Genomic DNA, 25,261 nt, shown 5'->3' with positions numbered 1-25,261 from the left:
ACTAAATACAACTTCTCTGAAATCCCTACAGGAATCTTTCTCTTACATTTCCCCATTTTCAACTTGGCATGGCTTTTTCACCCCCAGTTATATTAGTCAATATTCTTCTCTATTCCCTTAATGCCCTTGGCATATTTATGTAACATGTAATACCATGCAGCATTATTTACCTCTTGCTTCCCTTCACTAAATTTATAATTCTCCTTGACAGTAAAACAAGTTCTTTCATCTTTTTATTCTTAGCACAGATGATAGTGCTTAGAGCTTAACAAACACTGAAAAATAGAACGCAACTGAGTGGAATTTATTTTTGCTAGCTATATATTCATGGCTGACTTGTTTTTAACTTTATACAGCTCAGTATATACAGATTAAAAATTCCCAAATAGAGGAAGAGAACAAAAATAGTTATAGAAAAGCAAAGTAATCCAAGATGTCTAAGAACCTCCAAAATGCTGTGCTAGACTATGCTGAAAATACACAATTTTACTTTATGAATAGGACTGTTCATAAATCCAGCATAAGAAGCTAGACATGGACATGAAACATGAATTTGAGATATTTTAAGAATTCTTGAATATGTACCTGAGATACGAGACATCCTTGTAGAAAAGTAACATTGCTCTAAGTCTTCAAAATGAGCAGTGAGTCGTTTTCGTCTTGATGCTAATGTGCTGTTATACCAGGGCTGTTTCTTTGTCTAAGGTGATAACAAGAAAAAGACATTTGTAATTCTGAACAAAGCATACTATTTTTTCCACAGAGAATATCCAGATGCTTGAATATTTAATTTCAAAAGTTCACATTAAAATAATTACAAATGGCAAAATCCTGTAGTTCTTAAGACCATATTTTCCAATTCTTATTTTAAAGGGAAAATAGGCCAATTTTATAAGAATAAAATCTTTCAACTCTCCAAATCAAGTGAAGATAGAATCCATTATAAATGCCAAGCTTAGAATTTTAAGAATTTGAATATGCACCAATTGTTAGGAAACAATTACCAAAAGGAAACATTACTTTTCAGCATTATAGTGCAGCCCTATACATCTTGAGTAATAGGAACAGTGCTTAATTGTATAGAATAGGTATTTAAATTAGTACTTATTATTAGATTAAGGGATAGTCAACATGTTTATACTAACTAGTTTGATATATACATTAGAAACCAAAATAAATAAATCATGTATATATATTTAGACAACAAAAGCAAATCTGAAATATACTAGCATATGAACTCTATTTAAGTCTATAATCCTAAATATATATCACCAACACTATGTTAACTAAAAGGGTGTGAAAACTCTTCCACAAATGGTCTCTATCTATTATGCTTGAGGTGTATTAACAGACACAGGAATAAGCTACATAATGAGATCTTTAGATGACACAAGTTAACCAATAAGAATGCAACAACTGCTATGTATTAAGCAATACTAAGCTACTACCATGAACAAAATACTTATCCAGAGTGAACTCCTGCTACAAGTAGATGGTTACTGTCCTCCAACTAAAAATAAATAATTTTTTTAAAGAAGTATATTTTAAAGCAGTGTTTGGATCACAAGAAAAAAAAGACTGTTTACTAAAAGATTAGCAACCAAACAGGAAGCTGAACTCAGAGAAGTAAATGAACAATGTAGAAAAGGGGAAGGAAGAGGACAATCTGAGGACAAATATGAACAAAAGGGCAAGTACTAGATCTGAAAATAAAAAGAGAATTAGAAAACTGGAAGACAAATCTAAAATAATTACCCAAAATGAAGGATGAAAGTCAGGAAGACAGAAAAACATGAAAGAAAAGAAACATGAAAGACAGAAATAATAAGGTTTAAATATGGGCACCCAGAGACCCAGAAAAGAGTAACAGATGGAAGACTACATATTTGAAGAGCTAATGTTGACAATTTTCCAAAACTGAAAACATACATGAATACAGATAAATTATTCCTATCAAGGAAGAATAAAAAGAAATCCACAATTACATATACTAAAGCAAAACTGTTTGTCCAAGAGAGAAAGATTTTAAAATCACACAAACAGAAAAGATAATTCACTTAATGAACAATTAAAGAAGCAAAACTTCTCAAAAGCAATAACAGCAGCTAGAACATCCTAAGCTTTGCTTATACTTAAAAAGTTGAAAGAAAATAACCTCAACCTAAAATTCAGATCCGACAAAACTATCCTACAACTACAGAATGCTGAGCAAAATGCTTTTTCATGTGAATGAAAGAAAGGATTATCACCAACAAGCCATTTCTTTAAAAATTTCTGAAATTTTATAATTGAGAAGTTCAATAAAACAAACTAGAAGACTGGAGACACAGAATGAAAGAGAAGCAAGGATACAGTAACCAAGCAAGTGACTTCAAATGCGGTTTGTACACAGTGGCCATAGTGTCTCTCACTCATGGGGTTTAAGAATAAGACAGAAGAAGTACAGCAAAGCCCAGCATACAACTCTAAAGACAGGGCCTGGATACTTTTATCTGAAAATCCTACCAAATATTCATGGAAGATGTAACATCAATCTTGCACAAACCTTTCAGAAAACACCTCCCCCTTTGTTTCATGAGGCCAGCGTAACTGTGATACCCACACCCAATGAAGATACTGGAGGAAGGGAAGGAAAAAAGAAGGGGAATAAGAACCTTCATGAAAACAAGCATCCACAGAAAAATAACAGCAAATCGATTCCAAAAACATGTAAAAAGAATAACTCATCATGACTACATGGAGTTTAGTCCAAGAATGCAGGATTGTTTCCATATTTGAAAATCAACCAATGCAATTCACCAAATGGGCAAAATAAAGGAAAATAACCATATAATAATTCCAAGAGATGCAGAAAAGACAAAATTCCATACCTATACATGTTACAATTTCTCAAAAAATTAGGAACAGAAGGATACTTCCTCAACTTTATCAAGGGCATCTACCAAAATGTAGAGCTAACATACAAGCTGAAGTACTGGGACACGGAGGGTAAAAAAACAGGAGAGATGGGAAGGAAAGGATAAGAAGGGAGGCGAGGAGGGGAGACGAAGTGAGGGTGGAAAAGAGAAGCGAACACGAAAAGATGAGAAAAGGCAAAAACACTTTTGCTGATCACATGATTTTACTCAGAGTTTCATGAGAATCTACAAAACGACTGGAATTAATAAGTTTAGCAAGGACGCCCCTGGTGGTCCAGTGTTTAAGAATCTACCTGTCAATGCAGGGGACATGAATTTGATCCCTGATCCAGAAGATTCCACATGCCATGAAGCAACTAAGCCTGTGCGCCCTAGAGCGCAAGCATTGCAACAAGAGAAGCCATCACAATAAGAAGCCCGTGCGCCGCAACTAGAGTGGCCCCCACTGCCTCAATGAGAGAAAGCCCAGTGGGAAAGCCCAGAAGACCCAGTGCAGCCAAAAATAAACTAGTGAAAATGTTTCAATAATTTAGCAAGATAATAAGAAATAAGGTTAACATACAAAAATCAATCGTATGTTTATATATTCACAACAAAGTAGAAAATTTTAAAACTGGATCAATAATAGCATCAAAAAAGAATTAGAAATTAATTTAACAGAGGCATGGAAGACCTCTATATTACAAATACAAACACTGCCAAGAGAAATTTTTAAAAGACCAAAATAAATGGAAAGATATTCATGGACTAGAAAGTTCAATATTATTAATGTGTTATCATTAGGGTAACTGGGCAAATGATGCATAGGCTCTCTCTTTGTTTTTGTTTGTTTATGGTTGTTTTGTTCTGACTTTCAGTTCAGTTCAGTCGCTCAGTCGTTTCCGACTCTTTGCGACCCCATGAATCACAGCACGCCAGGCCTCCCTGTCCATCACCAACTCCCAGAGTTCACTCAAACTCATGTCCATCGAGTCGGTGATGCCATCCAGCCATCTCATTCTCTGTCGTCCCCGTCTCCTCCCGCCCCCAATCTCTCCCAGCATCAGAGTCTTTTCCAGTGAGTCAACTCTTAGCATAAGGTGGCCAAAGTATTGGAGTTTCAGCTTCAGCATCAGTCCTTCCAATGAACACCCAGGACTGATCTCCTTTAGAATGGACTGGTTGGATCTCCTTGTAGCTTTTGGGATCTTAGACCAGGAACTGAACCCAAGCCCCCATCAATGCAAGCAGAGTCCTAACCACTGAACCACCAGGGTATTCTCATGGGCTATCTCTGAACTATTTTTTAAAACTGCATGTGAATCTACAATTATCTCGAAATTTAAAAATCTTTACAACTGTAAAAAAAACTTAGGAATAAACTTATACAGAAATAAATAAAACCTAGACTCAACTCAATATCATAAATATCAGTTCTCCATAATGGAATTTATGAGTTAAAGGCAGTTTGAATAGAGATAACAAGAAGCTTTTTTATGCAGCTAGAAAAACTGATACTAAAAGTTCATGTGAAGAAACAAAACAGGAAAGAATTTCTGTAAAACACTGAAAAATGAAAAGCTAGGGGGTTGGGGGAATTAATTTCTATCAGACATTAAAACATAAAGAGGTGACAGATGAAGAGAGAAATATGTCAGTAGACAGAAGAGAAAGACCAGAAATAAATCTATATACACACCAAATTTTTTTATTTTATTTTATTGGAGGCAAATTACCTTACATTAATATATTGGTTGGTTTTGTCATACACTGACACGAATCCGCCCCGGGTGTACATGCACACCGAATTTTTGATACAAGAAAGGCTGCATCTCAAAACACTTGATGAAAGAAAGACTTTTTAAAAGAGGACAGGGGACTTCCGTTGTGGTACAGTGAATAAGAATCTACCTGCCAATGCTGGGGACACAGGTTCAATCTCTTGTCCAGGAAGATTCCACATGCCTGGAGCAACTAACCCTGTGTACCACAACTGTTGAGCCCATGCTCCAGAGCCCGAAAGCCGTAACTACTGAGCCCACATGCCGCAACAAAGTAGCCCCTGGTTGCAAAAACTAGAGAAAGCCCATGAGCAGCAACAGAGACCCAATGCAGCCGAAAATAAAAATAAATAAATAAATAAAAAGTGAGCTGGGACAACGAATTAGACATTTGGATAAAGATAAAATCAGATCCACACCTCAAAACAAATACCAGAATAAACTCCAAAGAGAAGAGGAGTCCAAATGTAATCAATGAAATGAGACAAGAAAACGTGGATAAATTTCTCTACATCCTGGTTAGAGGTAGACATTTAGAACTATGACTCAAAACCCAGAGGGAACAAAAGATTGCGAACTTTAAATGATGATTTAGAAATTTTGAACAGTTTAAAAAAAAAACAACAATATACGCAACATTTATCACAGATAAAGCACTAATTTTCCTATATACCGACTGCCAAGTCTTAAAAATTGAACAAATAAACTTTTCAGAAAAAAATAGGCCAGAAATATGAATACATAATCCACTAATAAGTATATTAATATACGAGCAGTCATATGATATTTGTTCAATCTAACTCATAATTACAGAAACACAAAACTATTCTGATATATATTTCTCTCTTGACAGATAAGCAAAAATTTTAAAGTAAAACTCATTCTATTAGAGAAACTCTGAGAAAGATTCTAGGAGAGCAGACACATTCATATACTGCTGAGTAAAGTGCAAACTGGTACAATCCTTTGGGGGAGGAAGATATTTGGCAATATCAATCTCTGTATCTGTCCATCTATCTATCCATCCACCCATCCATTCATCCACCTTTGACCCAGAAATCCCACATCTAGGAATTTACACTGAAGATACACCATCCAATGATATGAAAATATATATGTACAAATTAATCACTGCAGCACTAGTTTGTAATTACAAAATAATGTAAACTACCTCTCTTTAAGTAATAAATTGATTAAATAATCCTATGTAGCTATAAAAACAATAAGGAAGAATTCTATGCACTTCTATAGATTTGTTTTCATGATAAACTGTTAAATAAAAAAGCAAAGCACAGAAGAGAATCACTAGGAAACCCACCCTTTGTGTAAAAAAGAAGAAATAAGAATATGCAGATGCATCATGAAAACTTGACTAATACAACTGGTTACCAACAAAGGGTAAGAAACAATGTAGTGGGAAAAGATAAAGGATATGGAAATTGCTAGAAAGGCTGGAGGGGTGGTATTTATTGAGTATGACTTTCTGTATAGCTCTGACCTTCAAAATCAGGTTAATATTTCATATTTTCAGAAAAAGTTTGTATGTAATAAAGGTAAGGGTTGGTGATGGAACACAAACAGAAGCAAATGAACTCAACTGTATTTCAAAGAAATACTGTAGCTAATACTGATGAAAAATTAACAATCAAATTCAAGTAATTTTTGAACACACTATATTTTTGTAACTATATTCTCAGACTAAAGATATAAAGGAATTTAAATAAATATTCACCACTAGTTAGTAGATTTGCTTTCTTAGTAATTTCCATACTAGTTTATGTGTGTGTATATATATATACATACACACACTAATAAGACTGTAACAATAAGTAAAATGTGTATTTTGATAATGAGAACTAGGTTTCTGTCAGAATAGGGAATTAAAGATAAGGAAAGGTTCACTAAAGCTACAGTGAACCCTGTGACAGTGAACTGTGATGGAAGGTCATCAGCATGAATCCATAGATTTTATGACAGATACAGAAACACAGATATGTTACATACATAGATGATTATATAAATGATGTTCATCAATTGAATAGTAGAGAGTAACCTCAGCTGGTCTGGGTTGCCCACATGGTTATTTACAGAGCTACTGACTCTTAACCTATACTGCAAAATGTATTAAATAAAGATAAATGATATTCCATAACCATAGGCCTGAGAGTTGTTTGAGAACAGATTGCATTACTCTGTCAATACTGTTTAGTAATAGTTGAATTTATGATTCATCTATTTCAGTGAAGTCTGTAAGTTAATAACTGGTCACATAACTAGAATGCACTGCCTGTGAGACTAGCTTAAAATAAGAGATCTGACTACAAGCCAAATTTGCACTTCCCATTACTAAGGTGCTTGAGAATGTAAGCACGTAGTCATTCTGAACCTGAAGGCAAAGCAGTTCCTCTGTGACTCAGTGGTACAGAACAAAGAAGACTACTTGAAATCTCTACATCCTTTTCAATGAGTACCCTTCTTCTGCTTGGTTGTACTGTATCCATTGCCTATAATCAAGTTCCACAAGTATACACTCCTTGATTCCTGAGTCCTTTCATCAAACACTTAAGGTGATTAACATGCAATTAATAAATATATAATGTTATATATACAGATATGCATGTTTCCTAGCTCTGTCAACCGAGAAGGCCTACAAGCAATGACACTCTATGAGCAATGAGCATACTTAAAACCCAGATCTTTGTTTTGAAGTATCGTTCTCCATTAAAAGAAAACAGGACTTCTTGGATACATGGCTGATTACTGAACTGGGGCAAGGTAAGTACAAGATGATACTGGTACATCTTATTATCTAAGAATGTAAGAAGGTACTTAAAAAAATGACAAGAACTTGAAGATCAGCTTGAAGGAATTCCAACTAGCCAAACAGGGAACAGACTGAGCTTCAAAATGATTAACAGAAAAACTTTTAAATCCATGATTCCATAACCATATAAACAAAGAGATAGAAGGAAAGATCCCCCTTAGAATGGAAATCCTAACTAATAAATGAGGAATTATTACTCAGGCATTAAAAAAAAATGAAATAATGAAATTTGAAGCAACATAGATGGGTCAAGAGATTATATTAAGTGAAGTAAATTAGAGAAAGAAAAATATATGATATCACTTACATATGGAATTTAAAAAACGGTACAAATGAACATATTTACAAAACAGAAACAGACTCCCAGACTAGAAAGCAAACTTATAGTTACCAAAGAGGACAGCATAGATGTGGGGGTGTGGATATATTAGAAGTTCAGGATTAACATATACACATTCAGTTGTATGTAAAGAAGGTAAACAACAAGGACATACCGTATAGCACAAGGAACTGTGCTCAAAATATTCAAAGTAACCTATAAAACATATATATACATTTATATGAATCATTTTGCTATAGACTTGAAACAAAAACATTGTAAATTAACTATACTTTGCCGGGAGCCAGCGAGGGAAATCCTACCCATGGCAAAGGTCAATTGGGGAAGAGGCCTGACGGGCAAAGGCTAATCAGGGCTCGAGGAACCCCCTGGACTTACCTGAGCATCTACCCCAAAGAAAACTGGAGTCTGACTGCTTTACTATCTTACGCCTCTTACCAAGTCCTCTAATACTTACAGGGGCTTCCCCCCAACCACCTTTCTCTGAAAACATTAATTCAGAGCTGTAGTTTAAAAGTACTCCTCGGCTTAATAGGAGTGTTCCAATCCAAGCCCCTCTGATAGCTTTCTAACTTGCATGACAAGTTTGTCCGGGCTCTTACAACTATGAGTGTGACTGTTTATAGCCTCCCAGCCATGCAAGGACAGAAAGCCTAATATTCTAAAATACAGGAATCTGTTGAAGAAGTTAAAATCATTAGAATAGTACTAGAAAAGATTTCATTGTTGAATCAATGCTTGCTGCAGTTTCCTCTATCTATTGTATTCTTGGAAATATATTAATCCTTTGATTTAACCACATCAGATCTTAAGCTAATAAATTCCTTTCTTGCAGCTCACTACACCGGTGCCTTATAGGAATGTAACTTTGTTATGTGTCTACCACCTAACTTTAGGAAAGTCACCTTAAAAGAAAAGTCTTTTACTTGCTAACTAACCTATTGTCAGGAGAGAGGGCCATAAAACTGTTAGCAGGCCCCCTGGCCAGAAGATGATGTAAATCACCTAAAACTTTTATCACACAAAAATAAGCCCTGATCCTGATAAGGGTCAAGACTGCTGACCCCTCGTGATTTTGGTGTGAATCTATACCTCCCTTTCTCTGTTTCTTATGCGCATAACTTAGGGTATAAAAGCAGCACTGGAAAATAAAGTTTTGGGCCTTGCTCACTGAAGCTTGGTCTCCCCGTGTCGTTCTTTCTCTTTTTCCATCCTTTTCTCTATTCTCCTTTTTCTGGTTGAGATCCTTGGAGCACTGGGCCCTCTGAGTTTACTTATCTGCCTGGGCTTCTAAGACCCACTCGAGGGGGTGCCCTGGTGGGGTGCCTCCAGTGATTCGAGAGGGCGCCTGCGGCCTACGTAAACAGAGCAAGCCCCGTGCTGGGGTTTTATTGGTTTCCAGCGTAAACCAAGGAATCATCAGCCCCTGTCTCTCTCTCTCTTTCTCTCTCTCTCTCTGACGCCGATGCCGTTCATCCCGAGGATACCCTGGGTCATATCGGGGCTGGACCCCGATAATACTTCAATAAAAAATTTTAAAATTAATGTAGAAAAGAAATTAAAAATTATTGCTTGGGCAAAAAAAATTATTACTATTTCAAGTAAGATTCATTAATAAATGCTCAAATGGGAGAAAAATGGTAAATTTATAGCAAACAAATCTGGCAGGCACCACCTTAATCAAATGATCAGAGGTAATATCACCAAAATTGAGCAGATAGATACATCATATCCAGATGTGACAAACTAACAAAGGATACCACATTGGTGGCTATAGCATTTGTGATAAAAATGGGTAATCAGAATCCAGTTATAAGGAAATATCAGACAAAATCATTGAGGAATAGTCTACAAAATTAGTTAACTTACACTTCAAAAATGTCAACCTCAGGTACAACTAGGGTAACTCCAATACTTTGGCCACCCCATGCAAAGAGTTGACTCACTGGTAAAGACTGATGCTGGGAGGGATTGGGGGCAGGAGGAGACGGGGACGACAGAGAATGAGATGGCTGGATGGCATCACCGACTCTATAGACATGAGTTTGAGTGAACTCCGGGAGTTGGTGATGGACAGGGAGGCCTGGCGTCCTGACATTCATGGGGTTGCAGAGAGTCAGACACAACTGAGCGACTGAACTGAAAGAAACATGACAACTAAATATAACCAGTGATTCTGGATTCATTCTGGACAAAGAAAATTTTCCTTTTGTTATAAAAGAATATTAGTGGCAAAACCGCTGAAATTTAAATACATTATCTCAGATAATGATATTATATTAACATTAACTTCCTGATTTTACTAATTGTACTAAAGTTATATAAAAACTCTAAGGCAAAAACAGGCAATTATAAAAATTCAGAGGTATAAAATAATTACTTCTGGCTTCATCTACATTATATTAACTTTTTATTAATTCCATTTCAACTATAAACATTATTTTTAAAAGTAGCAAAATAGTATACTCAACAGCTGTACCAGTCTCTGAAGCTATTCTACTATGACTGAGCGTATTTATTTTTCCAGAATTTTTGCTTGTATAAAAAATATTGGTATATAACTTTTAAATCATTTCTTATAAGAAATTTCTATGTTTATCACTACCAAATCACACAGTTGAGTACTATTTTACATGTGAGTGGGCCATTTGGATTATCTTTTTTCCCTATGTTCTTCATCTACTTTTTGCCTATTGGTGCTTTCAACAAAAACATGGAATCGACATAAGAAACTTTTTTTATTTTGAAGCAATTAAACCATTTGCCTATCATATTGATAATACCTTTCCCAGTTTGAGTATAAAATTTTGTTTGTGGTACTTTCTTATACACTGTCCTGTTTCTTAATTTCTACAGTTCTATTATGATCTAAGTCATTATTTAGCTGATCTGAACTCTTACAGTAAGAGATAAAATAGAAAGCCAATTTCCAGCAAATGGTTTCCTGGGTATCGCAACATAATTTACTTAATCTTCCCTTTTACCACTGATCTGCATAACCACCTTCACCATAGGGTAAACTCTTAATTACCTTTCAGTTAGATTTAAAATTTTTACTGTGCCCCATTTGTTAGAGCAGTCTTAAATACAGTAAATTAACCTATTGGGTAAATGCCCTTGTAATATACTTCTGAAGCATTCATTCTACAAATAACCATTTAAAGTCAGTTGGTCACACTCTCTACAAACCCTTAAAAAATATTCTTGAGGTTTTGTTTTTTTTTTAATTGGAATCACATCCAATTATGGTTACTGGTCAATTCAAATTGTTCAATTTACTAAGAGTTCTATTTTTATTAGTATGCACCTGCACAAGTTTTTTAATCTACTCAATACTATAATAGTCAATTTCAATTATATATTGAAACATCTTATATATAATCTTTTTTTAATCTCTCTACATTTACCATCTTAAGTTTTTCCCATTTTCTTGAGTTCAATGCCTGGTTCATTTATTTTTATTCTCATCTAAAAATGAAATCATTTAATGATATAATTTTTAGGATAATTCTAACCAAAATTTCATGAATTTTGATATATAACATTTTCAACACAGGATTTTTTTAAGTTGTTTGTAGTAACACTTGTATACTCTTTCACACAAAGGTATTAAGAGGAGTCTTTGGTTTACTCTCTTCCAGACTGTCAAAGTAGCTGTTTACTCAAGGTTCTGATTCTGAGAATGTAGATGGTACAGTTTATCTTGTTTTAGAATCAATCCAGTTTTTCTCAATGCTCCAAGATTACTAACAATATGTATATCCCTTGATACAAAGTATAAAGTGAGGAAAGTACCCATTAAGCTAAGTTTGACTCATTCAACCAAAGAAAAAAATCCAGAGTCTTTATAATGACTAAGAAAGTGACACACTAAGTGGCCTCTGTTATTTAAGCTTCTTACCTCATTTCTATTTTTCTCCCCCTTGCTCATTCCTCTCCAGTTACAGGAGACACCTGGGCTATGTCAGGCAGGCTTCTAGCACAGGGCTCATGTACTTCCTTTCCTTCACTCAGCTTAGATCTGCCCAGAGATATTCACATAGCTTGCTTCCTTACCTCCTCTTTGTCAAAGATAATCTATCTTTACTACTATTAGTATATCTCCAACCAGATTGAAAGCTGGAGAAGGCGATGGCACCCACTCCAGTACTCTTGCCTGGAAAATCCCGTGGACAGAGGAGCCTGGTAGGCTGCAGTCCGTGGGGTCACTAAGGGTCGGACACAACTGAGTGACTTCACTTTCACTTTTCACTTTCATGCATTGGAGAAGGAAATGGCAACCCACTCCAGTGTTCTTGCCTGGAGAATCCCAGGGACGGGGAGCCTAGTGGGCTGCCGTCTATGGGGTCGTACAGAGTCAGACACGACTGAAGCGACTTAGCAGCAGCAGCAGCAGACTGAAAGCTGGGTTACAGCAGGAATTTCTGTCTGCCTTGTTTTTGTTCAATAACCCGAACCCATCATAGTGTCTGGTAAATAGAAAGTACTGGGGAAAAAAAAAAAACAACCTGTTGGCTTTTTAAGTTAATATTTAAAAGCACAGGTCCTGAAGCCATAATGCCTGGGTTACAATATCTTAACTTCTCCTTAAATTCTTTGCCCTAGTTTCCTCCTTAGTAAAATAGAAAATAATAATAATAATAGTATGTATCTCAGTTCTAAGAATTAAAGTAGTTAATGCTTGTAAAGCACACTGAGCAATGTACATACAATGCATAGTAGGTGGAAAATAAATGTTACCTAAATACTAATATTACTACTTTAATTATTTCTTGAGCTATACAGTAGGCCTTCCATAGCCACAGGTTCTATAAATACAAATTCAATCAAACACAAACAGACAATATCCACCCCCACCAAAGGAAGAAATTCTGGAAAATTCCAAAACGCAAAATAAATTTGCAGCTGCACTGGCAACTATTTACGTAGTATTCACTTTGTATTTAAATTTTTTTACATAGCATTTATGTTATACTAGTTATTATAAGTAATCATAGAGATGACAAAGTATACAGGAGGATGTGCTGCAGAGGCTGTATGCAAATATACCACAATTCATATAAGGAACCTGAGCATCTTTGGACCTTGGCATCTGCCACAGCTCCTGGAACCAATCCCTCATAGACAATGACGGATGAGTATACTTTAAAATCTCCTACCATGTTTAAGTTTTAATCAATTTTTAAAAATTTCTAATAAAATTTTGCTTTATATAAATACCAGTCCTTTATATTATGTCACACAAATTACTACTAGCTTGTGGGATTATACCTTTTATTATGTGAAAACATGTATCTGTCTTCTAATGATTTTTTTCCTTGAGTTCTATTTTGATCTGTACTTTATTTTGCCATTTATCATCTTCCTTACCATTCTTACATTTGCCAGGCTTATCCTCATATAATCCTTTGTTTTCAATTCTTTTTATGTCAATTTAAGTCTGTGTTTTATAGAGTATTCCTAGAAATGAAGGGTAAGGACTTTGGGACAATATGTCATATTAGTTCTGTCCCAGAAGCCCTAGCAGGTTTTCCTCCTCAACAACTTCCCTGTCCTCCAGCAGATGCTAAGGTTGGAGTCTCCTGGAAGACCCAGACGACTTCACCAAAAGTGCTCTTTTACTTTGCACATGGTGACTCACGTTAGGCAGCCTTCTTAAGTATTCTTTTTATCGTCTATAAATTCTTTTTAAGTTTTCCGTATGAGGACAGCTATATGTCAGTGGGATTTCTCGTGGGTAGAGGTTGGAGAGACCACAGGCTTACTGTACTGTCTCAAAATAAGTCTCCTCTACTACATGCAAAGAGTAAAAATAAAAAAAAAAAAAAAAACACAGAAAAATACTATTCTGAACGTTTTTTTTTCCCCACCTAGATTCAGTTTCTATAAATTCTAACTCACGGAATTTGCTAGAAATTCCAAATTAACATCCTATAAATGGCAATAGGAAAAAGGCTTCCCTTGTTCCTCTATGTAGAATTTGTCAAAGCCCTGCAACCAAAAACCAACAGGAATACACCTGTAGCTGAACAAGTTCTATTACTGCTCACTGCAATGAAGAATACAGCATACTACGGGTTAAGGTAGGAAGATGTTACATACGACTTATAGGATACAGGCTCATGTTAAGTGATTTGGGGGAGGGTTCAAGGAAGTAAGGCTTCGCTCTGGATTGGCTACTGTCAAGAAGGGGGATAATCCTGTGACCAGGTATCTTAATGAATCGTACAACTATAGTGAGATTAAAGCCGTAATTAGTAGAGATGCAGCAACTGCTTGTATTAGTCAGGATACAGATGTGTTTGGTATTTTACATATTTTGCACAGTGATTTTTTTAAATGTGCTCAGGTAAGTTTATGAACTGATCTTGATTTTTGTTACATTTCTTCTTAGTCCCAGAGTGACTGTGTCCAATGGGGATGATGAGATTATGTTTGAGAGAACATCAAGGCCCAGCTATGAATGCCAAGCCTGCTTCCAGATTCCGCTTTCCCTCTTTAAGTTCTTAAAGATGTTTCCATTCAATTCTTAAAAATTTCTCCTGAGGGACTTCCCTGGTGGTCCAGTGGTTAAGAATTCTCCTTGCAATGCAGGCGACATGGGTTCAATCCTTGGTTGGGGAACTAAAAGTCCACTGGCCACAGGGCAACTAAGTCTGCGCGCTGCAACTAGAGAAACTTGTGCACCACAGGAGACATGAGTTCCTCCCTGGTCAGGGAACTAAGAACCCACAGGCCAGCTGGCAACTCAGTCTATGTACTGCAGCTAGAAAATCCATGCACCACAACAGAAGACTCCACATAGAAGACCCACCACAGCCAAATAAACAAATATTAAAATAAGAGAGAGAATGAGAAGCCCACAGCCCTGCTCACCACAACGAGAGAAAGCCTGTGTGCAGCAACAAAGACCCACCACAGTCAAAAAGTAAAATAAACTTAAAATTTCTCCTGATATTTCTCATTATGTCCTACAAAAACACCTAGATCTAGTGCGTTTGTGGCTGTTCAGGAAGAGATACAAACAAATCTATGAACTTGCCAAATCCAAGCACGCAATTGAAGATAACACAGCACGGAGGAGCCTGGTAGGCTGCAGTCCATGGGGTCGCTACAAGTCAGACATGACCGAGTGACTTCACTTTCCCTTTTTACTTTCACACAATGGAGAAGGAAATGGCAACCCACTCCAGTGTTCTTGCCTGGAGAATCCCAGGGACGGGGGAGCCTGATGGGCTGCCGTCTATGGGGTCACACAGAGTCGGACACGACTGAAGTGACTTAGCAGTAGCAGCAGTATGCAATCTAATCTTAACAGTCATAGAGGCAGTCATCTAAGCAGTGGGAAAAGAAAAACACAAATAAAAGCTGTATGATATGAAAGATTTTCTTTCCACTTTGATAAAAATAACTGCACTATCACATAAAATGAATATACAAAAAGACATGCCTTACTTAAATGCCTTATTTTTTCCTTTTATGGAAAAAGGGAGGTAAAAGATAATTGTAAGAACAATCTGTAAAATCTGAATAAGATATAAGAATTATATAAAGCATATCAACGTTAACTTCTTGAATTTTAAAATTATCTTGTGATTACACAGGACAATATTTTTGTTTTTAAGGAAAAACAAATTGAAGTACATAGATAAAGGAACATTATGTCTGTACCTTACTTAAACAATCCAAAGAAAAACTTTTATGTGCATATATGTAAAATAGAGACAGAATGAGAATGATAAAGCTAATATGATCAAATGTGAACACCTGGATTATCTGCATATAGAATACAAAGGAATTATTTTTAAAATTCGTGTAACTTTTCTCCAAGTCTGAAGTTATTTCAATGTGAAAAGTTAAAAAAATACAGTTTGGCCTCAAAATTAGGCTTGACAACTATCAGCATCCCCAAGTCAGAGATGAAGAGAGTAAAAATCAAAATAATCATACAATTAATTAAAGAAAAGGAGAAGCCAAAGTCGATTTTAATAAAGCCTGTAGTTTGCCTTCCAGAAAAAAGCTAATGTTTCAACATAATAATAGGCAATTCATCAATAAATTATCACGTTCTTATCTCCAAGAGAAACAATGTCCTGATTACTCATAATCTGCTCTTACAGTATTTCCTTCCTCTCAAGGCCTAATGTTACTAGCATGCTAAAAAAAAAATTTTAACTCAATCAGCAACGAGCAGATATACAGCTGATTATTCACCAGAGCTATTCAAGCCCTAATAAGTGCTACAGCACACGAAACAGCTGTCTCTAGGATAGGACTCATCTGTGATTTTACAACTCAGGTGATTAGATTTATGCCACCACTAGAACAGATTGTTAGATACATCATTTACCTGAGAACTGCCAGAGAAACCTGGAGGTTGGCTGTATTCTGTGGAATCAATAATACTACTGCAAAATGAAGAAAAAAAAATGTGATTTCAATTTTTACATTCTCTTTAGCAACAGAAAAAGTAAAACTAAAATATATCATATATAAATCCAGTATTTATTGTCAATAATTTATAAGTCAAATAAATACATATTCGATAAATTAAAAAATTAGGAAATAAACAATCTACCCCTTCATCCCACCACCTTAAACATACCCATCTTGAAAAAATATCAATAGGGAATAATCACAAGACAGGCATACACAATTGAAGTATTCGCTACAACTTCATTTTCAGATAGTTGTTTTCATTTTCAGTTAAGTTGTTTGAACTCTAAGGAAACGAGTACTTAGAATACTGTAAAAAGAGCACAACTGTGCAATCAAAAACTATGATGAACAGATCCTGTCATGACACCAGAGCTACGTGCCCTTGGACAAACACCTTATAACCACTCAGTTTCCTCATCTGCAGAATGAGTGGGGACTAACAATAACTCACTAGCTCTATCTATAGGCACTTCAAGTTCTAAAATGCTACAACAATCATCTCATGTGAAAGAAAACTATCAAAGGAATGGAATAAAAATGGTAGAATACCAATAATCTTTCTTTTATAACCCAAAATCTATATTCGACTTTCCTCTGCTCTAGTCAAACATAATTTGCTTTCGCTATTGGTCGTTTCTACTTGATTATATTCTCTGTGCATTCTCCTACTTACCTTAATAAACCCTTTTTAAGTACAGACTACCTTTTCTTCCTAAGAGTTCTACCTCACCATATCTGTCTTTTCAGTTCACTCTTCTCCCCCTCCCATCTTTAAATAAATTAGCCTATGAGGACTACTAAAATGGCATTAACATATACATCAACAATGATAGATCAACAGCTACCTACATTTTTAAAAATTCTTACCTATTTCTACTACAGAAATGTCTATATTTGTCCACGTATGAAATTTCAGCAATTGAGTACTAGTTTCAGTGCATCTCTTTACATAAATACACAAAGTTATTACTCACTTTAGTCCAATAATCACAAAGGTTATAAGAGGTACTCTTGAAGAGTACAGAGTACGTATGAATTTCACCTGTTAGCAGCTAAATGACTCTGGGCAGTTATTGATATTATTTGGCCTCTACCTTCTCCATCTATTAAGTGAGCAAGGTATTTCAGAGAGGTGTAAGATTTATTGTGTTAATATTCCTCAGTACAATGCCAAAAAATGGTAGGTATTCAATAAATTTTATTCTATTAATAAAATCTGTCAATAACACACAAACTTGTTTTCAAAAATTTAATAAATCAGAAGGAACTGTTCTCACAGTACTCCAACACATAATAATAGACACTAATTTGTTGTGTTCTTAACCATTCCTATAAGACGACTCACTTATAAGACATCTACACCACAAATTAAAGAAGTAACAGGATCTGGTAATTAATTTCTTCTGATGACAAATAACCAATGCCTACTTTCCTTGAACAGGGTCATGAACTGATATGACAAGATCACATGCTATTTTCAGAATACTCTACACAGGGACTAATACAGCTAAAAATGAGTAGATGCCAGGTATTTAAAACCTGTGCTCCTTCCACTAATGAGACCCAATCCCTGATTTGTATAAACATTAATGAAATTATGAAGCGTCACATTTAGAGGCTGATAGAACTATTTCTAGGTAATATTTTATGGGACTGTCATTCAGATTTCTTTGATTGCAAGCAGGAACAATGATACTGATATCTTAGTGTGTGCGGTGAAATAACACTACATTCCAAATACACGTCTAAAAATAGGGCCGATCAGGGCTTCCCTGGTGTCTCAGAGGTAAAGAATCTGCCTGCCAATGCTGGAGACAAGGGTTCAATCTCTGATCCAGGAGGAAAGAAATAACTAGGTCCATGGGCCACAGCTACTGAGCCTGTGCTCTAGAGCCCAGGACCACGACTGAATCCATGTGCCACAACTACTGAAATCCGCGTGCCCCCAAGCCCACGGTCTGCACCACGAGAAGCCATGCAATGAGAAGCCCACGCACCACAACTAGAGAGGGGCCCCCACTCGCTGCAAGCAGAGGAAAGCCCACACAGCAACGAAGACCTAACACAGCCAAAAATAAATAAAGTTAAAAAAAACATACTGATCAGAAAGCATTGAAATTACAGGTTTTAAGTGATATGCTAGTAACAATCACTACAGAATTTGAAATTTAGTTTATATTAGGTCTTAATCTTATTCACTAAGAAAAATTTATTAATGCATACACAACTGCAACAGAAGCAATCTGAAGAAATAAATTCCTTTAATTTTGCTTTTTAAGTGTATGTGTATATGTGTGTATAAAGTAAACACGATTAGATGACAATATCAGACAACATTGACTGGGCTGGTTCCTCTTGATTCTGGTGCTATTCTACTTCTTATCTCCAAGATAGCCACAATCTACAGATGGTGATAAAAACAACAATATTAATAGCTATAAGCATTCACCATGCTCTAGGCACTGATCTAATAATTTAAACTTCATAACTCAGGTAGATACTATTATCATTCCCATTTCTCAAATGGGGAAACAAAGCCACCAAGAGATTACACATTTGGCCCAAGTTAAAAAGTTAGCAAACAGGAGAGTTAGAATTCAAAACCACGCAGTCAGGTTCTAGAATCTACACTGAATCAGAATGCTATGATTCCTAAGCATATCATAGTCTACAGCTAGAGTGAAGAAATCCTGGACTAGTCCAACCCACTTCACAGACACAAAGAGAAAAGTTAAAAAACAGCAACCTAAAAATATGAAAGTCAGCAATTCAATTAATGTTAAATAATTAATCTGAAACTATTTTGAATAAATTATAAAAATAAATCCATCAGAATAAAATTTCAAAGCAAATATGATCGAATGCCAGAAGGACTATGGACAGAGGTTCATGACATTGTGCAGGAGGAGGTGATCAAAACATCCCCAAGAAAAAGAAATGTAAAAAGGGAAAATGGTTGTCTGGAAAGGTGTGACAAATAGCTGAGAAAAGAAGAGAAGCTAAAGGCAAAGGAGAAAAGGAAAGATATATCCATCTGAATGCAGGGTTCCAAAGAACAGCAAGGAGAGACAAGAAAGCCTTCCTAAGTGATCAACGCAAAAGAGGAAAACAATAGAATGGGAAAGACTAGAGATCTCTTCAAGAAAATTAGAGATACCAAGGGAACATTTCATGCAAAGATGGGCACAATAAAGGACAGAAATGGTAGGGACCTAACAGAAGCAGAAGGTATTAAGAAAAGGTGGCAAGAATACACAGAAGAACTATACAAAAAGGATCTTAATGACCCAGATAACCATGACGGTGTGATCACTCACCTAGAGCCAGGCATCCCGGAGTGTGAAGACAAGTGGGCCTTAGGAAGCATAACTATCAACAAAGCTTTTCTCCTTTGCCTTTTGCTTCTCTTCTTTTCTCAGGTATTTGTAAGACCTCCTCAGACAACCATTTTGCCTTTTTGCATATCTTTCTCTTGGGGATGGTTTTGATCACTGCCTCTGTACAATGTCACGAACTTCCATAAATAGTTCTTCCATCATTCAGCCTATCAGATCTACTTCAAAATTTTCTTCTTGCTCCTGCCATAGTTTGATGGATTTATTTTTATAATTTATTTGAAATAGTTTCAGATTATTTAACTTTTATTGAAGCAATTGTTGACTTTCATATTTTTAGGTTGCTGGTTTTTTTAAATGTTTAACTGTTTTAGTGGAGGTGAAGAAATTCCAGCTGAGTTATTTCAAATCCTAAAAGATGACGCTGTTAAAGTGCTGCACTCAGTATGTCAGCAATATTGGAAGCATCACTGCAGACAAAGCTAGTGGAGGTGATGGAATTCCAGATAAGCTATTTCAAATCCTAAAAGATGATGCAGTGAAAGTGCTGCACTCAATATGCCAGCAAATGTGGAAAACTCAGCAGTGTCCACAGGACTGGAAAAGGTCAGTTTTCATTCCAATCCCAAAGAAAGGCAATTCCTAAGAATGTTCAAACTACCACACAATTGCACTCATCTCACACACTAGCAAAGTAATGCTCAAAATCCTCCAAGCCAGTCTTCAACAGTACGTGAATCGTGAACTTTCAGATGTTCAAGCTGGACTTAGAAAAGGCAGAGGAACCAGAGATCAAATTGCCAACATGTGCTGGATCATAGAAAAAGCAAGAGAGTTCCAGAAAAACATCTACTTCTGTCAACATTTATTGACAACGCCACAGCCTTTGACTGTGTGAATCACAACAAATTGTGGAAAATTCTTAAAAGAGATGGGAATACCAGACCACCTTACCTGCAAAAGCTGTATGCAGATCAAGACAACAGTCAGAACTAGACATGGAACAACAGACTGGTTCCAAATCAGGAAAGGAGTACATCAAGGCTGTACACTGTCACCCTGCTTATTTAACTTATACGCAGAGTACATCACGTGAAACACTGAGCTGGATGAAGCATAAGCTGGAATCAAGGTTTCAGAGAGAGAGACAGCAATAACCTCAGATATGCAGATGACACCACCCTTATGGCAGAAAGTGAAGAGAACTAAAGAGCCTCTTGATGAAAGTGAAAGAGGAGAGTGAAAAAGTTGGCTTAAAGCTCAACATTCGGAAAACTAAGATCACGGCATCTGGTCCCATCACTTCATGGCAAATAGATTGGGAAACAGTGAGAGACTTTATTTTCTTGGGCTACAAAATGACTTCAGATGGTGACTTCAGCCATGAATTTTTTAAAAAGACGCTTGCTCCTTGGAAGAAAAATTATGACCAACCTAGACAGTATAATAAAAAGCAGAGACATTACTTTGCCAACAAAGGTCCGTCAAGTCAAAGCTATGGTTTTTCTAGTAGTCATGTATGGATGTGAAAGTTGGACTATAAAGAAAGCTGAGTGCCAAAGAATCTGCAGTCAATGAGACTGCAGACGTATGAAGAGTATCTTTTACATTAGTACCAAGCAAATTTGCTTTATGTGTTTTCCATTTCTTTGTTCAAGTTGAAAATTCCTTAAGATTCTTCAATGTCCTCCACTGCCGATGGCATCAAGTTCAACTCCTCTGCATGTTACAGGGCCAGAGTTAACACATGCAGTCCTTAGTAATTACAACAATAAACGCCGAGTGTAGCAGAAATTTCTTAAGATATGTTCATAACCATCTAACTTTGGAGATACGGAAAACAGTGTAAGGCTGTGTATGGAGAATTTTCTATATTGCAGAATTCTCCTCCTGGATAAATGGAAATATTACATTAAAAACTCTTTAGATGCAGCTGGAAAAGCTGCCGCCCCCTCATTTGTCACACACCACATGTTCATGGAGAACCTGGTACTAAATCATCCACAGATGACCTGCTTCTGGGTTGGGCTTTCATATATAGTACAGCAGCTCCCCAGCTGTGATCTGTTGAAAGTCAATCCTCAACACAAGGGCTTGTAAAAGAAAAAAAAAATTTTTTTCAAGAAAAAAAGGAAAAATAATAAGAAGAAATGTAAAAAATTAAAACAAAAGAAACCTCTAGGTTTATGTAGAAGATTTGTTTAAAATATATAATAAATTAGTGACCAATCTGTAAGGCACAGAGTTAGACTTGACCATGAAAACATTTTAACTTCTATATTTTAATAAAAAGTTTTCTTGGGGAATTCCCTGGCAGTTTAGTGGTTAGGAATCCATGCATTCCCTGCCAAGGGCCCAGGTTCGAACCTATCTGGGGAACTATTTATATCTCACAAGCTGTGTAGCACAGCCAAAATAAATAAATAAAAATTAAAGTAAATAAAATTTTAAAAAGTTACCATCCCAAGTAAAATAAAGCAGTTGAACCAATAATTGCCAAAAAGTACCAAAAATGTAAGCATTATTATGTGAAGAAGCCACTGATACTACTCTGGTTGTGGGTCATCATCCAGCCAAAAACCCAATATGCAGTAATACAGAAGATGAGATCATTTTCATTCATTACACCAAAGAGCCATTATAACCACCACCCACCCTTTCCCCACCACACACACATTTTTTTTTTTTAACGACCCTGGAGAAGGCAGGGTGTCATTGGGGTAAGCATAACTGCACAGAGTTCTGTGTGTGAGTTAATGAGCAATTTCTTATCCTAGTCCAGGAGCCATTATATAATACCAAATTCCTTGAACTTTTCAGTTTATTCAATCAAATTATAAAATTGACAAATTCACAAGGTACTGACCCACTAATGTGTGTGTCTGTGTATGTGTATATATATACACACACATATAAGAATATTATTAATAATAGTTAAATAATTCTAGCATCCCAAAGTGACCCCTTGCTTTTCCCTTCATTTTGATTTATCTGGATCTTTGTCAAAAATGACAGACAAATGAAAGTTTAAGTCTCAAAAATATCTAATTAGAGTAGTTAAGTAAAAGCAAAAGTATCTTATATAAAAGTCTTACCCATAAATTTTATGTATAAATATCCCTGTTCTATACCACAGAAAACTTAAACAAGCAATTCACAATTTACGAATGTGTCTTTAAAAAATGAATTAAATATGATCAATAGCAAGTCAATTACTGGTAAAAGCATTTGAAAGATCAGAGATTCTAGATGAATCTTACTTACTATTTGTTTTATATTTATTTACTACTTTACCACAAGAAAACAAGAGTTATCCTGCAAATTTAACTCTAGTAACTATCTGGATCATATTAAAGCATATTCACCTCCAAGCAAACAGAGAAGCTTCAACTAATACATTATCTTTAAACCAGATTCTTTGGAGTTCTAAAACCAGAGGTTAGTGAATAATAAATAACAGTTCTGAAATACTTGCTTGATTTAAAGACAAAGAATGAAGCAATTATGAGACAATTATTTCTAAGACAGAAATCACATCAGTGAGATGCATTTTAAAAATTACAAGCAAAACCACTGGTAATAAATGGCTTTGAAGAAGGCTAAAATCTAAACTTTAGGTTTTTTCGGTCTAAGAATATTTTAATTTAAACCAAATTATCACTGTCATTGTTGAGAAGATTTGACTAAAGTGTTTAAAAAAAAGTCATTTGGCAAAAGCTAAAAAGGACTGTGGTTGCCTATCACTCTCTAATTTACTCATAATTTAATACAAAGGGCCATGTAACAAAGAAGTATAAGCTATAGTTTATCCCCGGAATTGTGAAGACTTTCTTCCTCAGAATCTAAAGAAATAAAAATGTCCTAAAAGCAGCAATCTTCAGGTTTGAACTAATTCTAATAAGAAAAATTTGCAACAAATGAAGGCTTAAAAGTTTTACTAAATTTAAACTGATTTTATTAAAGAAGTAATCACATACTCACCTCCAACATCACTCACACCAATGAAGCCTGAGTTTTTTTTTTTTTTAAGATTAATTAGTTTACTTATTAAGTATACTAAAGGTCATGCTTCAATCAAGTTTTTAAAAGCTATGGAAATTAAACTGCATTCGAGGTGACACATACATTTACTCAAAAACCTTAAGTTCTATTATGTATAAATGCTCATATAAAAACGTGGGAGTGTAAGAAAATCCCAGTATTAACAGGATTATAGTACAGCATGGGAAATCTACCCAAACTAGCACACATAGTACAGAACAGGAACAAAGTAAATAGAAAATGGTTTTTAAAACTGGTAGTTAATTCTATCTTGCACTTCCTTCCTCCACTTCATTTTCTAAGTGAACTGGTGTAGCAAAAAAGAATAAAGCTCATCCTTGGCTGGTATTCTTGGGGATGGCTAGAGGGTGGGTAGCTACTTAAGAGAGGAAGAGAGGAGTTTCTAAGCAAAAAATAATATATAAGTTACCCTAATACCCCATGTGGGGAGTTAAATTCAATTCTAAAGTACAAAAACAGTAGGCAGGTTTAGTAAAGGGGATTGTGGAAGGCCATACAAAAGTGATCTAAACCAATTTAAATACAATGGAAAGTCACTGAATGATTTTAAGGAAAGTAATATGATGAGATTCCTCACAATACACTGTAGGAGTATAGTTAAAAGACTATTGCATGACTCTATGAGACACCTGGGGTCTAAACAAGGCAGCAGGAAGAGAATAGACAGGATATGACAATTACAGCCAATTATGGTATACAGAAGACAAATTCCTGGGGAGGGAGTATAATATCAATAGTTATATGTCTTCTGTTTCTCTTTACATTAAGTACATAACCCTCACCATAAACCCAAAATCAATGTAAGGGATTTAATGATCTTATTAGGAAAAAAAACGAATCCACAAAACCCTTTTTTAAAGTAAATCTCTTAAAAGAGAACAAAACATAACAATGAGGAATAAGAACAAAATCTGGCATTTAAATAATGATAATTATGGGGGGGATTGTATTTCAACTATATACTATTTCTTAAAAATAAAACAAACTTCAATATTGATAGCATAACATTCTTTCCATGTTTAATCCCACATCTTAATCTTAAGGGTCAATTTTCCAAGAATATTCAAAGCTACCATCACTTTCCCAAGTGTCTCTTTCAAATCTTAAGTGATGATGTATTTGAAGAAAAAATCAAAACACTCTTTTGAAGAAAATATCATTTTCCATCTTCAACTGTGAACCAGTCTAACTGACCACATCATCTGACAAGAGTGTTCCACACGATTTTAGTAATTCAGAAAAGTTTTCACAGACATCATGAATTCCTACATCTCTCATGAGACTGGCCACTTTAGTTTATAATACAACCACTTCTCTTCCACCAATAAAATCCTATAAAATCCAATCAAAAGTCCACCATTTCTTCCTTACGGATTCTTGCAATATTCCTAACATTACAATTGCAGGGGATTGGGAGAGACGGAGAGACAGAAAGACACAGACACACACACACACACACCCTACCCCACCCCACAAAGGGAAGTTCCATAAAGGGAGGGACTTTCCAGCTACATTCAATACTTAAACAGTGCCCAGTGCATCAGAGGCATTAAATTTTAAAAAGCCACTTAAATGAACATAAT

At 35.6% G+C, this 25,261-nt stretch overlaps 1 protein-coding gene across 5 annotated transcripts in view; it reads right to left on the bottom strand.

The window, feature by feature from the left end:
• The window catches only part of COP1 (COP1 E3 ubiquitin ligase), a 221,298-nt gene that overhangs the window by 121,370 nt on the left and 74,667 nt on the right, over positions 1–25,261 (bottom strand). For 4 of the 5 annotated variants that reach the window (XM_055419200.2, XM_055419202.2, XM_055419201.2 and 1 more), the window contains 2 exons: positions 16,193–16,250; positions 586–700 (listed from right to left, as the gene is read on the bottom strand). In XM_055419200.2, the coding sequence (XP_055275175.1) occupies positions 586–700; positions 16,193–16,250 (173 nt within the window). The remainder of the gene's footprint in view (positions 1–585; positions 701–16,192; positions 16,251–25,261) is intronic. The other variant, XM_055419203.2, reaches the window with a different exon arrangement.

This window comes from Moschus berezovskii, chromosome 17, assembly GCF_049115385.1.
Source record: "Moschus berezovskii isolate FMDL1 chromosome 17, NW_MosBer_1.0, whole genome shotgun sequence".
NCBI lineage: Eukaryota > Metazoa > Chordata > Mammalia > Artiodactyla > Moschidae > Moschus > Moschus berezovskii.
Note: the sequence above shows the minus strand (reverse complement) of the source record. Positions and strands in the feature narration are given on the sequence as shown.